Source organism: Paramacrobiotus metropolitanus, unplaced genomic scaffold, assembly GCF_019649055.1.
Source record: "Paramacrobiotus metropolitanus isolate TYO unplaced genomic scaffold, Prichtersi_v1.0 Parri_scaffold0000110, whole genome shotgun sequence".
NCBI classification, from domain to species: Eukaryota; Metazoa; Tardigrada; class Eutardigrada; order Parachela; family Macrobiotidae; genus Paramacrobiotus; species Paramacrobiotus metropolitanus.
In genome coordinates, this window is record NW_026570330.1 from 47,567 (window position 1) to 60,337 (window position 12,771).

The 12,771-nt window shown below is 44.6% G+C and overlaps 2 protein-coding genes and 1 long non-coding RNA gene across 3 annotated transcripts; 2 read left to right on the forward strand and 1 right to left on the reverse strand.

The window, feature by feature from the left end:
• Positions 1-218: 218 nt before the first annotated feature.
• Positions 219-1,842, reverse strand: LOC129597854 (uncharacterized). Its single transcript, XM_055495544.1, has 2 exons — positions 1,639-1,842; positions 219-1,568 (listed from the first exon to the last, which is right to left on the reverse strand). Exon 2 carries the CDS (start codon positions 1,463-1,465, stop codon positions 260-262), a length of 1,206 nt encoding a protein of 401 aa, XP_055351519.1. The 5' UTR covers positions 1,466-1,568; positions 1,639-1,842; the 3' UTR covers positions 219-259.
• A 323-nt stretch (positions 1,843-2,165) lies between these two features.
• Positions 2,166-8,850, forward strand: LOC129597852 (uncharacterized). Its single transcript, XR_008691621.1, has 3 exons — positions 2,166-2,332; positions 5,868-6,255; positions 8,351-8,850. It is a non-coding gene; the product is annotated as an uncharacterized LOC129597852 (long non-coding RNA).
• A 2,173-nt stretch (positions 8,851-11,023) lies between these two features.
• Positions 11,024-11,726, forward strand: LOC129597870 (uncharacterized). Its single transcript, XM_055495567.1, has 2 exons — positions 11,024-11,562; positions 11,634-11,726. Exons 1-2 carry the CDS (start codon positions 11,150-11,152, stop codon positions 11,641-11,643), a joined length of 423 nt encoding a protein of 140 aa, XP_055351542.1. The 5' UTR covers positions 11,024-11,149; the 3' UTR covers positions 11,644-11,726.
• Positions 11,727-12,771: the final 1,045 nt, after the last annotated feature.

The window sequence follows — 12,771 nt, forward strand, 5'->3', positions numbered from 1 at the left end:
GGTGTTAAGGTTGTTTGCTATACGCGACGAAGTAAGTGATTTCAGGGAAACTGTTTAGATAGTATTCGCACTGCAATAATGGTAGTAGATCATCCTGTTACGAGTCTGACAATACTTAATATTAGCAGATCAGTAATTCCATAATATTGATAATAATTAAAATATTTAAATTATAATATTGAAACCATAATCAAAAATCAATCTCGTTTTACCTAACCGAGGCCGGAGGCCTTGATTGGGCTTGTAAGAAGAATTTTAATTACGTTGTCATGGGCGGTGTGCCCTCGCGTCTGGATAATTTCGTCGTTATCCACGTTTGTAGCCATCTCACAAAATCCCAATCATTCATAGTAATCTCGAAAACATTCTTTACAATAAACACAAACGTGCTTTCGGTAAACTGGTTCATGGACCAGAGATAAATACGAATGGTAAGAAAGGGAATATTTTCCAGGAATAAATTCAGCATCTGATGAATCATTTTCCAAATTTTCCGCGGTCGATCATGCGCGAAATTCGTGCCGCTCAGCTGGAATAAACCAATTGTCGGCAGAAAGATCTGGATGGACACAAACAGCAGAATGGCATACTTGACCGCCGGCTGCATCTTTGGCTGTTCGGCGTGACCATCATCATACAGGAAATTCAGTAATTCCACGGAATCAATGATGTCCATCAGTACTCTGCCGGTCAGATAACTGATGACGGCTCGTTGCTGTTCCTGTCCGCGGGGAATCTGCTTGTGTCCCAACACCACGAAGGCAAATACACACGCTGTGCTGACGAACGCCAGCTCCAGCATGTTGGACTTGAAGAGCAGTTTCACGTCCAGCTGTTGGCCGTGCCGCAGCAGTATAACCAGCATTTTGCCGATCAGTATCGAGGAATAAATTGCCCAGCTGATGTAGGCCAGCGGCAGTGCTCCCAGATGGTATTTCGTCCGCAGTCTGCCCGCTTTGAGATGCTGCATCTTTTTATCATCGCGCGCTTTATTAAGCCGGTCCGATAAATCGATATTTTCGGCAACATTTCGATTATTGTGGGCATTACTGTCTTCTCCGATAACACGGCAAATATCTTCATGCTGCTCTTGGTGATATCCATCGTCCGCATCGTCAACGTTGTCGTTTGCCGTCAAATTCCGGTTATCTTCCTCTTGTTCATTGGCAACGGTTTTGTTGGTATCATCCGCGCTGATGGCTACTGCACGTAGAGGAACGGACACTGCATCTTTTTCGCATGATTGGCTTTTGAAGTATAGATCTGCATAAACATAAGATACCACAAACGTTGCGGCCACGATACAATCCGCCGCAATCCAGCCGTACGAAGCCTGGCTGCCGTAGTAAATTAAGTACCAATCCAGGATAACCGCTTGCAAGATAATGGTAACGAGACTAGCCGCGCGATGAAAACATTCCCCAATGGTCGGTAGCGGCAGACAAAAAATATGGTGCCGACTCATCACTACGAGTACCGTACATCAGACAGTGCAAATAGAGAAGTTCCATAATCCTGTAACAGTTCGATCTGAGGAGATATTTCCAAATTAATGGCATGGGTTAAATCTGGAATAACTGAACTGCAATAAACATTAAAATCGAACAATTACAATGTGAAATTTGACACGCTACGTACTGTTAGCACAATTTCAGCTGCATTACTCCATGTTTCAACTGCCTACAGCAGTTTTCCGCATGGAGTACCGTGATTCTCGATCTGGCGTAGCTTCACAAGGTGCTTCCAGCCTTCCATATAGATACATTAGCATGCCGAGATGCGTATGTCGATCGATAACTCCAAAGTTAACCATGTGGAAAAACTGGTTGTGCTTACCTTGGCAGGAATGTATTCTAAGTTATACTGATTGTGAGATACTCGTATGATCCTGCATATCGACCAAGAAGCCGGCTGGTCAAATGAACAGACAAGCACATGATACGATCATACGAGTATATAGACTTCTTTTCATGCATAGAACTACCTACGTACAAGCTTGTTCGGCAGTTTCTGTCCTAAAGGTACAACTAGCGCGAAATTTGCGCTTAAAAATATGATGGCGGCCACGTCACAACGCTTATCGGATTGCCTAAAGGCGCTCCGCAGATAGATTGTCTATTACTACACGGACCGTTTTCTAGCCACCTTCGGCCAGGCAGTTACTATTACTCCTTAAATAATTATCTGGCGTACACCCAGCCACCAGCCAGCCAGATGCATGTTAGTGTTCTTAGGTTTCCTTAGGTTTCTTAGGTTTTTAACCGGGTTCATGTGGGATACATATTGGAGATACGGAGGGATACTGCAACAATCGAACGGACGTCAAAAAATTGTAAGGATACATGAGGGATACGTAGAGGGTACCGTGGAATACGGCAGGATACTGTGGGTATAACCGTATAAGCAAAAAAACATGCCTCGAAAAATTTAGCGTGTACGAAGTCGTCCATATGACCATAATATCTAATTTAAATGCATCGAAAATCTAAAAGCCTCCTCCACAATATCAGCCTCCTCTGCTGTATAAGCCTCCCCCTAGGCACCTTTGAAAATTTAGACGCCCATGCACGCCTTCTAATTCGAAAAACACGGTAATCATTAACACGTATAGTGGCAGTCGTTAAATGCCGCATTTATGTAGGGGGAATTCAGTGCCGCACTCTACCTCTCCCCTGTACTGCTCCGGTCATCCGTATGGACGGCCACGTTATGGCTAAACAGGGGTTTCCAAAGCGCTGCATTTATCCCTGCACATTGATGCAAGTACTGTACATACGGCGCAATGATAATCAACCAAGTGCTGCAATCACTGCAGTGATACTGCAGAATATGCATTTTGTTGTGCGTCGCACAGGCAGAATCCTTACAGTGTGCTCGAATCTGGTTCAAAACGGCACATTTATCACTTAAAATGATTCCCGTAACTTATTCTTCATTTTGCAACCAAAGTTGCAAAGAAGAAACCACTTTTTCGCCCGAAAGTCGAAAATCAAAAGATTGGAAGATTGTGAAGGCCGATAGCTCCGCCTTCACGATTGGCCATTCGCCGTTGTGTTTCGCTGTTTCTGGGGATTTCCATCCCACACATTTCTGTGGTGTTTGACGGACCTACAGCACAGCTGCGCTGGCTGTAGGATCCGATCTCATTAGTCGGTGTTTGCTGCGCCACGGTGCGCACCTTAGATTTCGGCATTAAAGCCTCAATCCGGGTTCTCCGCTGTTTCGCCGTCGAAGGTACGTGGGCGCCCATAAGGCCCCACGTTACAAGATTTCGAAAACTCTCAAAACGTGAGCCAAATCACGGTACCATACCGGGCGGTGCCACCTGCGTCACGCGCCGGATATCCACAGAATTCGTTTTTCCAACAATAATGTTAATAATTGTTAAGAACTCAGTACAATTCGGATTTTGATTGATAACCTCAACTCAACAGTTTTGTTCGTTATTAATATTTCGATGGATATGCAATCCGCATTAATAAAACGAATAAATTAATAAAGTTTGCACGGTATATGTACCTGCATCAATGTGCAAGTATAAATGTGGCGCGTTTTAAAAGCCCTGTTCAGCCATGACGTAAAGTGCGTACGGAATGACTGGGGCAGTACAGGGAAGATGTAGAGTGCGACACTGTTTTCCCCCTATATGCTATAGGGAAACTCGCCAGTCCACTTCTGATTCCCTAGTATCAGCAGGCGGAGCGTTCGCTCTTATTGGACCATCAGTAATTCAACCGCAATCGACTTCGCTAAAATACTGGCCTGCTTGCACCCAAACGACTGCCAGACCTTCCACAGTGCCGAAACGACTTTGCCACTGTCATAGTGGGCGAATATGTGTACCTTGTTTGAATGATCTTGTATATCTGAAGTAGCAGGTACGCCCAAGGAACCGGTTCGTATGACTGCTAGCTGTGTGCGGCTGGACAGGCGACGTAGGATTTGAGAAATCGTGCCACCTTTATCTGAGCCGAGACTGGGGCATTGTGGATTCGCGTATGATAACAAAATTTTTGTCTATGGTGGCAGCCACGAAGGAGTATTCAACCTAACTATAGAGATGCACGAAGTTGACGGCAATAAACCATGGCAGATAGTCAAACTGAAACGAAGCGAGTGAAATGAGTATCACAGGAAACTGTCCATGTCAGCAGAGATAAACCGATACGAGCGTACTGAGGTTACGGGTATAGTTCCGGTATGCACGTGCTGATGTTTCTGCAACTGTTGAATCGGCGCAAAAGACTGTAAAGATCGGCTTTGCATGACAAGGTTAGGCAGTATTAAATGTGCTTTTGACAGAAAAATCTGAGAAGCAATCAAATGCGAAGCTGTACTTACCTCCACATCCGATTTATTAGTCTTCTGTAGCCGCCAAAACCATTATACGTGTAGTTTGTACTTTATGGCACTTACGTATGCCATCACTGACAATGTAATATCACCCACTAAAAATATTCTACCAGGTGCGGAATCTGTCGAATGGGAAGCAACTGCTGAATATCTCGGTGGTGGTAGCTGTTTGTTAGTTAAGCTTTGCTACAAGCCTACAGTTAAAATCCGGTTGACCGGTTTTGTCTTCCATGGACTTCTTCTCGGCTTCCCATTTCATTTCAAGCATTGGGCTCTTGTTTGAATGATCTTGCTCTTGTTTCTGTAATCAATCAAAACAATAAGACTGTACTGATATACTTCACTACTGCTTTGCAATTAGAAAGGCAGCAGTTTTCTGAAAAATAACGTAATAAAACTGTAGTTTATTCCTTTCCTACCCGTGGCGTCGACGAAAAAGGGTGAATGAGAAAGCAATTAAGTATTTAAGCACGTGATTGGTATTTCAAAAAATCAAACAAACGGTGGCATTATCACCTATTTTTGGTACGAGGAGAGAGCAAGCATCTTCGGTAGCGCGTTCGAAAAGTCAAGACCCTTTGAACACTGCGCCAATTGTGCGACAGCATGATTCACTTAACAGCCAACCGTGGAATGTTGCCCATCTGCGTACACCTCACCGTCAACCGTGGATGGGTGCCCTGATTGACAGTGGCCATAAAACGTGGACTGCCAGCCTTCCGCGGTTGACCGTTACGCCAGATTTGCAGCCACACGACTGACACGAGTGTGTTCAAAGTGTCTTGACTCTTGACTATTCGAACGCGCTTTTTTAAGAAGTGTTAAGGTGTAAAAGCGTGTAAGTTACAACATAGAGAGGTAATAACGCAAATTGCTTTGGCAGCTGCTCTTTTTCACACGAAATGAGACAAATTAATTTACAAGTGTTGGATTTTCATTAGTTTCGGATGTCTTATGTACGTAAGTAGGTGCGGGTCAAGTTCTGCCGATAAAATATAATAAATGTGTAATTATGTGTTTAATAACTCTGAACTAGCTTATAGGCATACTTACTCGTAATACCGTATTACCGAAACACGAATTTATGAACGCAATACCGAAATAACAATGTATCTTTGGCGCGTTAGTGGATAAATAATACAGATTAACGCGAATTTACCAAAAGCACCTATGTTTATACGATACCAACAAAAATTTTGACGTGTGTCAACTATGCCAAATGCATGTAACGCGCAAAGTGAGTGGCATGGCGGGCCGTGGTGTGGAGCGCAGCGCAGCCCAGAAATCTGTATTTCTCGCTGTACCTTTACGCAGAAACTACTGTAAATCACCGAGTTGTACACTGTGAAAGACCCACAGGCATGACACATGTTAATGAAAGACACTTCAGCGTAATAGGAAATAAACAGTTTCCTTTCCGGCGCTAGAATCTCTGCGTCATTTTAAAAATCTGGTGACGCAATTTTTGTCAGTGTATTAGTAACACATCAAACAGTTTGGAAAATATTCCACAGGACTGTCGCGTCCGGCGTCCTTAAAGGCAGAAACCGGGATAACCAGAAATCGGAGCAAGACATGAACCGCTGCAACAGTGACGCTTGAAAAGACAGCGGCGCCCAGCGCGCCGGCACTCCGCGCCGCTGGCGACCGTGTCGGGTGTAAACGTATGAACCAGTCCGTTGCTGTCGACGTAGACGCTCGTACCAGGCGCTCCGAATCCACTTCCTCCTTGTGCAATGTTGATCACGCTCCCGTCAGCGGAAATGAACGTTCCGGCTTGGCCCCCGGCAGCAGCAGCGCCGCCTGTCCGTCCAGCGGCCACGTGCGTCCAGGAATGAGCATACACAAGAGCGCATGTGTACGCCAGAGCAAGAATGTGCTTACGCGCAGTGTACATGGTGGGTAAGTCCACTCGATCTGGCTGTTGTTGATATCCGGTGCAATAACAGTACTGGACAATCCACAGACAAACGCGAATAAATATCGTTCCAGTTAGGATACTGTAATGCACTGCTTATATACCGTGCCTGTTCAACATGTATACCGTGCCTGTTCAACATGGTATCCGGTCACACTGATGTAAACTAAGAGATTACTGCTATCCGCGCAAAATCTTTGAACTGTTCATAGGCAAGTGACAGTCATTACGCTAATGTGTACCACTATCCTCCATAACCATGGATGTTTTCGGTTTAATCTTGATGTCGCACACATTCACACATTAGATTCTTATCGCCCCACAGAAGCGATATACGGTCCGGTGTACGATACGGTGGGACACCGTATCGTGCCATACCGTTGATAAGCTAGAGTGATCGCAGCGCGCAGACGGTAAACGATACGGTCCAATCCTGCCTCTGACGTGAAAACGCTGTGGTTCAAATAAGTTTTAAGGCTTTGGCAGATGGTAACAATCGTTCAGCTGAAATCTCGATGAAAACTAAAATTCTGAACTATTTTTTGATACCAAAACATCCGGATTTAACAGCCCATGAACCTTTCTACGAGCATTTGAATTTTAACACAGGCGCCTATGGAGTTTAAATGGCAGCTCGCGCAGAGTACTTCAACGGCTCCGTAAGCTTGGTATGCTAAATTCAGATGGCTGCAGAATCGTTCGTTTTCAGATAAACCTCCCTCGCTTGGTATCAAAAAACTCCTTAGAATTTTATCTTTCTTCTAATATCCTTTTCTAATGAATCAAGAAGAATTAAAATCTACCAGAACAATTTTAAAGTTGCATGATTTGGCAGCTGCACACGTTGTGCTTCATGCCACTGCCACTACGGGAGGTTGCTATATCGCAAATGTCAACGGTAGGCATTACGATATCTCAGCCTTCTACCGTCAATCCTACCGTCGAACGGTCCGGTAAGGGTACGCCGTGATGACGTAGAAGAGCCTACCGTATATCGTACCGTCTATCGTAGGTCCATTTTGTGTTGCGATAAGAATCTATTCATAAATTCTGACAGTACGGAGACGGAAGTGACGGTAGCAGAATGCGTGGTACGTGGCTTTCCTGCTAGGCGGAAGCAAAAGTCACCAAGTTGTTGTGTTGATGGGACCTTCCGATTAATACAGCATTTCAGAAAAGTAGGCGATCACAATCTGAAATACATCTACGCGCTGGTCGGCAAATACATCTACGCGCAAAAGTCGGCTGAAAAGAAATTTCGACCAGAAGTCCAGATACTCCAGATAAATGCTGTCGTATATTATGTATTTTCCATAGGACAACCACAACCTTCGTACGAAGGATAATTTATTGCGAAAGGAAATCAAGGGCGTGAAGAAACCCATGTCTTCTGAAAACAGACATGTTACACGTACTAGTACGTTAGTGCAGTGTGCGGGCGGTGGCTCTCGGGCGCTGCACCCTACGGGTAGCGTTCATATTCGCACAAAACTCATCAAATGTCAATGGAGCAAATAACTAGATTTTCGGTAATTCCATCACTTCGAACCTCGCGACCGGCGTTTCTTAGTCATTTGACTACGCGCGAGATTCTAGTTGATAAGATGCGATCAGTATCTATTTTCTTGATGCTTTGGACTACGACTCCTATGCAAGTTCCAACACTACACAGCCGATCGCTGCCGGAAGCATGATGGACATCTAATAATGCTGCACGTGTTTTAGCGACTATCTTTAATCTCCACATGCGTCGGCCGGGTAGCATATCTGCGTGAGACACTTCACACTTCATGGAACGATCGGTAACTTTTTTGTCATTTCCTGCACATCAAATTTGCTGACTAACCAGACTGCTACGTTTCTGATGCATAAAAGGCTGACTTGAGCGATTGCTACTTCACACAGTTAATTTTCTTTTACGTAGCGTTTTTGCCATAACTTAGCAGCAATTTGCAAGTCAGCCAGAAACTCGAGCATACCAAACAGTATCCGCGGCAAGCAATAGCTCCAGTATCCTAACTTTTGCAATCCATTTCTCGTTATCAATGACAAGCGTCGTGTCGGTGGTGTATTTGTTAGTTTGCGGGCATTTTCTGGTTTGTGACGCGTGGGGAACGGTTGCCGGTGGAGTGGGACTGGGAATCCTCACTGCATTATCCGGAAGCGGCAGTGGAAGCGGAGGCGGCGGAGGAGGATCCAATACCAACGTCGCACATGGCGGCATCGGCTTGGGAGGTCAAGGAGGCAGCGTCTACATCGACATGAGCGGTCGTTCTCCAGGTGCCAGGAGCGGCTTCGAGCGGCGCAGTCACGGCCGGAGGAAGCGTACCGTTTTTAGCGTATGCCGGACCTTGCACAGACCCTGTGCTATTAACTATCAGTGCTGTAGTCGTCTCTGTACGCGCGGGTTTTGCCGAATCTCTTAGCGGCGGTGTGGGATGAGAGGTTGATTTTAAATTTATTCATTTAGCGCCGTTTGTTACCCAGCGCGTTACTTGAAGGAGAAATTCTTGTGCGCCTTTGATATGCAGCTTTGTGTAAAAAATGTTTTGAGAGATGGTAATAAACCGAGACCGAAATAAAAGACCTCGATAATATTGTTTCGATCGTATGCTGCTGTAAATAATATGTATTATGGATTAACAGCACTTAAAAGCAATGGTTTATACAGTAAATATGGGTTAAGGCGGTCCCGCGTACGTCATTAATCTTCTTTTGATTACATAGTAATAGTCTGCAGCGGATATAAATGTTAAAACGATGTACGTACTTAATAAGTCAGCCGTTCAGTTGGGCAGTTTCGTAAAAAGCTTTTAACTAAAAGGTGTAGATCTATTACTGGGTGTGATGAATTAATTTTAGCTGGATTGGTCTGTTTTCTCTGCTGTGTCCCCGCGTTACAACTGTAACAGCTGTTTTTATGCCTTCTTCAGTTAAACCGGGTTCAAAATCCACGCTGAAATGATAACGAATCATAACCTTAACGAATGTGGACCAACTGTTTCGTTGAGAAATGGTAAAGAACAAATGAGAAATGAAAAAGACAACAACACCGTTTGCGAGACACGCCTAGGTCCCCGACCAATGCGTCCGGACGACCACGACGTCCGGCGTCGGCTGGCGTCGCCCGTCGGAATTCGTGTACATACACACATAGCCCACAAGTACATTCGTGTACATTTAGTGTCATTTAGCCCATTTAATGAATTGCATACATGTATAGAAATGCCGCTCCTGCTATTGCGCTGGATCACAGGCATTCTACGCCTCCGCCCACTTCCGGTTCAATCGTACTTGTTGCTGTTCTTAAAATGGTTTTCGCTGTTTTTTTTTCAAGTACAGGAAATTTCCTGCATTGCATTTGGCAAGGTTAAAACTTAATTCTGGTACTCTCATTTTGACAGTGCTGACTGGAGTTTAGAAAAACGTAAAAGTAACGGTCATTTGCGCATACTGCCATGATTGTAAGCAGTCAGGTTAACTATGACACTGTTCTTTCGCCGTATACATAAATAAAGTTTTTGACGTAGCATATTAATAATTAATTAATCATTAACTAAACATTTAATTTTGACCCAATTGTATATACAAGATGTGTAGTTGTAAGCTGTAGATAGCAGTTGTGTAATGCTTTATTACACCAAGCTATAGTACAGTATCTGTACAGCACACTTAATAGTTAACACTAAGTCAACATCATGTCCGACAATGACTCGCTAGCTTTAAACCCTGCACAGAAAAAAACAGTTTTCATGAACAATTATACTGCAAATAACCTTCACTGAGGAAGGTGATATTATAAGAAACTATATCATTGACAAATGAATATTATAGACAGACGCCGTGTTGGCCGACGACTTGGACGCGGCAGATGCCGTTGCAGCAGTGCTCGTCGGCGTGGCAGTAGTTGTTGATGTGCCGGCATTCCGCGCGTTTCCAGCGCCTTGCGCCGTTACTGCGCTGCTCGAAGCCGCCACCCGCAGCGGAACGGCCGCTCATGTCGATGAAGACGCTGCCTCCTTGTCCGCCCAATCCGATGCCGCCGTGTGCCTGGTTGTTGTTGGATCCTCCTCCGCCTCCACTTCCGCCGCCTTTGATAGCATTCCCCATCGTCGTCAACCCGGAACCGATGCCCGCCAACTTGGCGAAATCGAAGGCATTGCTCGTTTGCAAGCAAACGCATAAGCATACTGCTACCACTGCCAGATGACTGAACCGCGGAAAATCCATGCTTGTCGGACAGAGACTATTCTCAACTGCAGAACTCGGTAAATACTGTTAGGGAACAATTTAATCTACCACTTGATTGAAGTATGGAAAGAAAATATTCTGCTTCATTGAACATTAGACTTGCTGCTTTTATACTGATTGTGTTCCGGTAGTGTCAGAGACCCTTAGTTACTGAACTACGCGTGAGATTCCATTTGATAAGATGCGATCAGTGTACTGCTTGCACGGCATGCTGTAGTGTTCGATCAGCCAGCGCATCACTACACAGCTGATAGCAGCTGCATCGGAAGTGTGACACATCCAATAAATTTGCACGTGCATTTTTGGGTTACCTTTGCTCCTGACGTAGGCTGGTTGGCATTTCTGCGAGATATACTACAAATTTCCTCGAACGATCGGTGAAGTCCTTCCACTTTCCTTGTTTCTTCTGCTAGTCGAGTAATGTCAATGACGATTTCAAGTTCGCTGACTAACCAGATTTCCTGGTTGAGGACGAATAAAAAGCCGCTCTTAAGCGAAGCGGTGTTTATATCGCAACTGATGCTTGTCTAAGCGTTTGGCCAAGCTTAATTTTCTCAGTCAAGCAGCCAAGTTTTCTGCTTTTTTTTCCGCACCATTTATATTGTCTTGACGCGCCGAACTTTCACAATGAACTCCAGTATGCCAACGACAGGGGCCGTGTCCGTGTTGTATCTGTTATTTTGCGGGCATTTGCTGGTGTGTGACGCGTGGGGAACAGTTGCCGGGGGAGTGGGACTGGGCATCCTGACTGCGTTATCCGGAAGCGGCAGTGGAAACGGAGGCGGTGGAGGAGGATCCAACACCAACATCGCCCATGGCGGGTTCGGGCAGGGAGGTCAAGGAGGCAGCGTCTACATCGATATGAGCGGCCGCTCTTCAAGCGGCAGCAGCGGCTTTGACCGGCGCAGCCATGGCCGGAGGAAGCGTGCCGCATGCCGGGGCTTCCTCAGCCACTGTACCTCCAATGCGCAGTGCTGCAGCCGCCGCTGTGGGACCCTGTCAAACCGGAACAACCCGGTAGCCGACCTTCGCGTCGGTCGGTATTGCCGATGATTCTTTTCTCAGTGACAATTGACAAGTCGATCTTGTACTGCAAGTTGCTTTTCGCTAGGGTTACCTGAAGCAGTGCCGGCATTTTATTCTTGGAATTGATTTTTCACATGTTCTTCCGATTCACATATCTGTGATCTGGATAATAGCGTGCTAAACCGTTGTATCCGTACAAGTTCTCATTAAAAAGCCGCAAATGGTAATTTTTAACAGTTTTCCATATATTTCCTTCGGATAGATTGTTTGTTTGTTGTGCTCAATATCGGGATGGCATCTGCCTCCTTTAAACTGTAGACACACTATGCTAACTTATAATAAGCTCAAAACAAAGGTCACCGCTCCTTCGATGCCTTACGTTCGGTGTCTTTATTTGGCATCATCCGATGAACTTTGTAGTGTATGCAATACGTATACCGGCAAACAAGCGGTACTGGCATGTTTTTGCATCAAATTGCAGTTTTTGTTAGTCAGGTGTCTACTGTCCACTGCAAATCTCTTATTCTGAATATGATATGGTTCTACAGCCAGCGATCGTTCAGACAAATAAATCTGGTTGCTCAGAAAAGTTGCACTGAAACATTAAGATTTCTGCTTCAGTACATAGCTGCATAAAATAAAGTGTCTATTTTGAAAATATCGGTACAAGCGGAATGTTATTGTACTATTAAGAACGAGAATATTAAGTGGAATTTAGGCAGTAACAATTATTGTATAAACCGAATTAACCGATGACCGGCTTCTTTCTGTTTACGATTTTGATGCATACATTGGGTTTACTTTAAGTACAGCAAGGCTTAAAATAATAGGTTCACATACAGCCCCATACACCCATAATTTCAATTTCTGGAGGGGATGTCTGCTCCTCGTTTCTGTTATACATAACATCTGCGTTGTTAATTAGCACGCTGTTGCTTGTTAGTTCCATGCCCAAGAGTCCGACCCTACTCTATATTTCAGAGTCAGATCCTATTCTATATTTCTGCTTACATCGAGCTGCTGATAGATCAGGAGTTATTTTACGCTTCTGCATATAATCGCTCAAACAGATGTGCAAATTTGTTTCCTTAGATTGATCAAAATGATTGTAATGCGACAGTTGCAGCATTTCAAAACTCCATTTTCAAACGTTTATCGTCCACAAATACATATAAAACAGATAAACGATATTTTATTGTGCTACATGGTATAATATTACATAA

Coding starts and splice junctions, on each gene's coding strand:
- LOC129597870 (XM_055495567.1), top strand. CDS start 11,150: ATGAACTCCAGTATGCCAACGACAGGGGCCGTGTCCGTGTTGTATCTG.
- LOC129597854 (XM_055495544.1), bottom strand. CDS start 1,465: ATGAGTCGGCACCATATTTTTTGTCTGCCGCTACCGACCATTGGGGAA.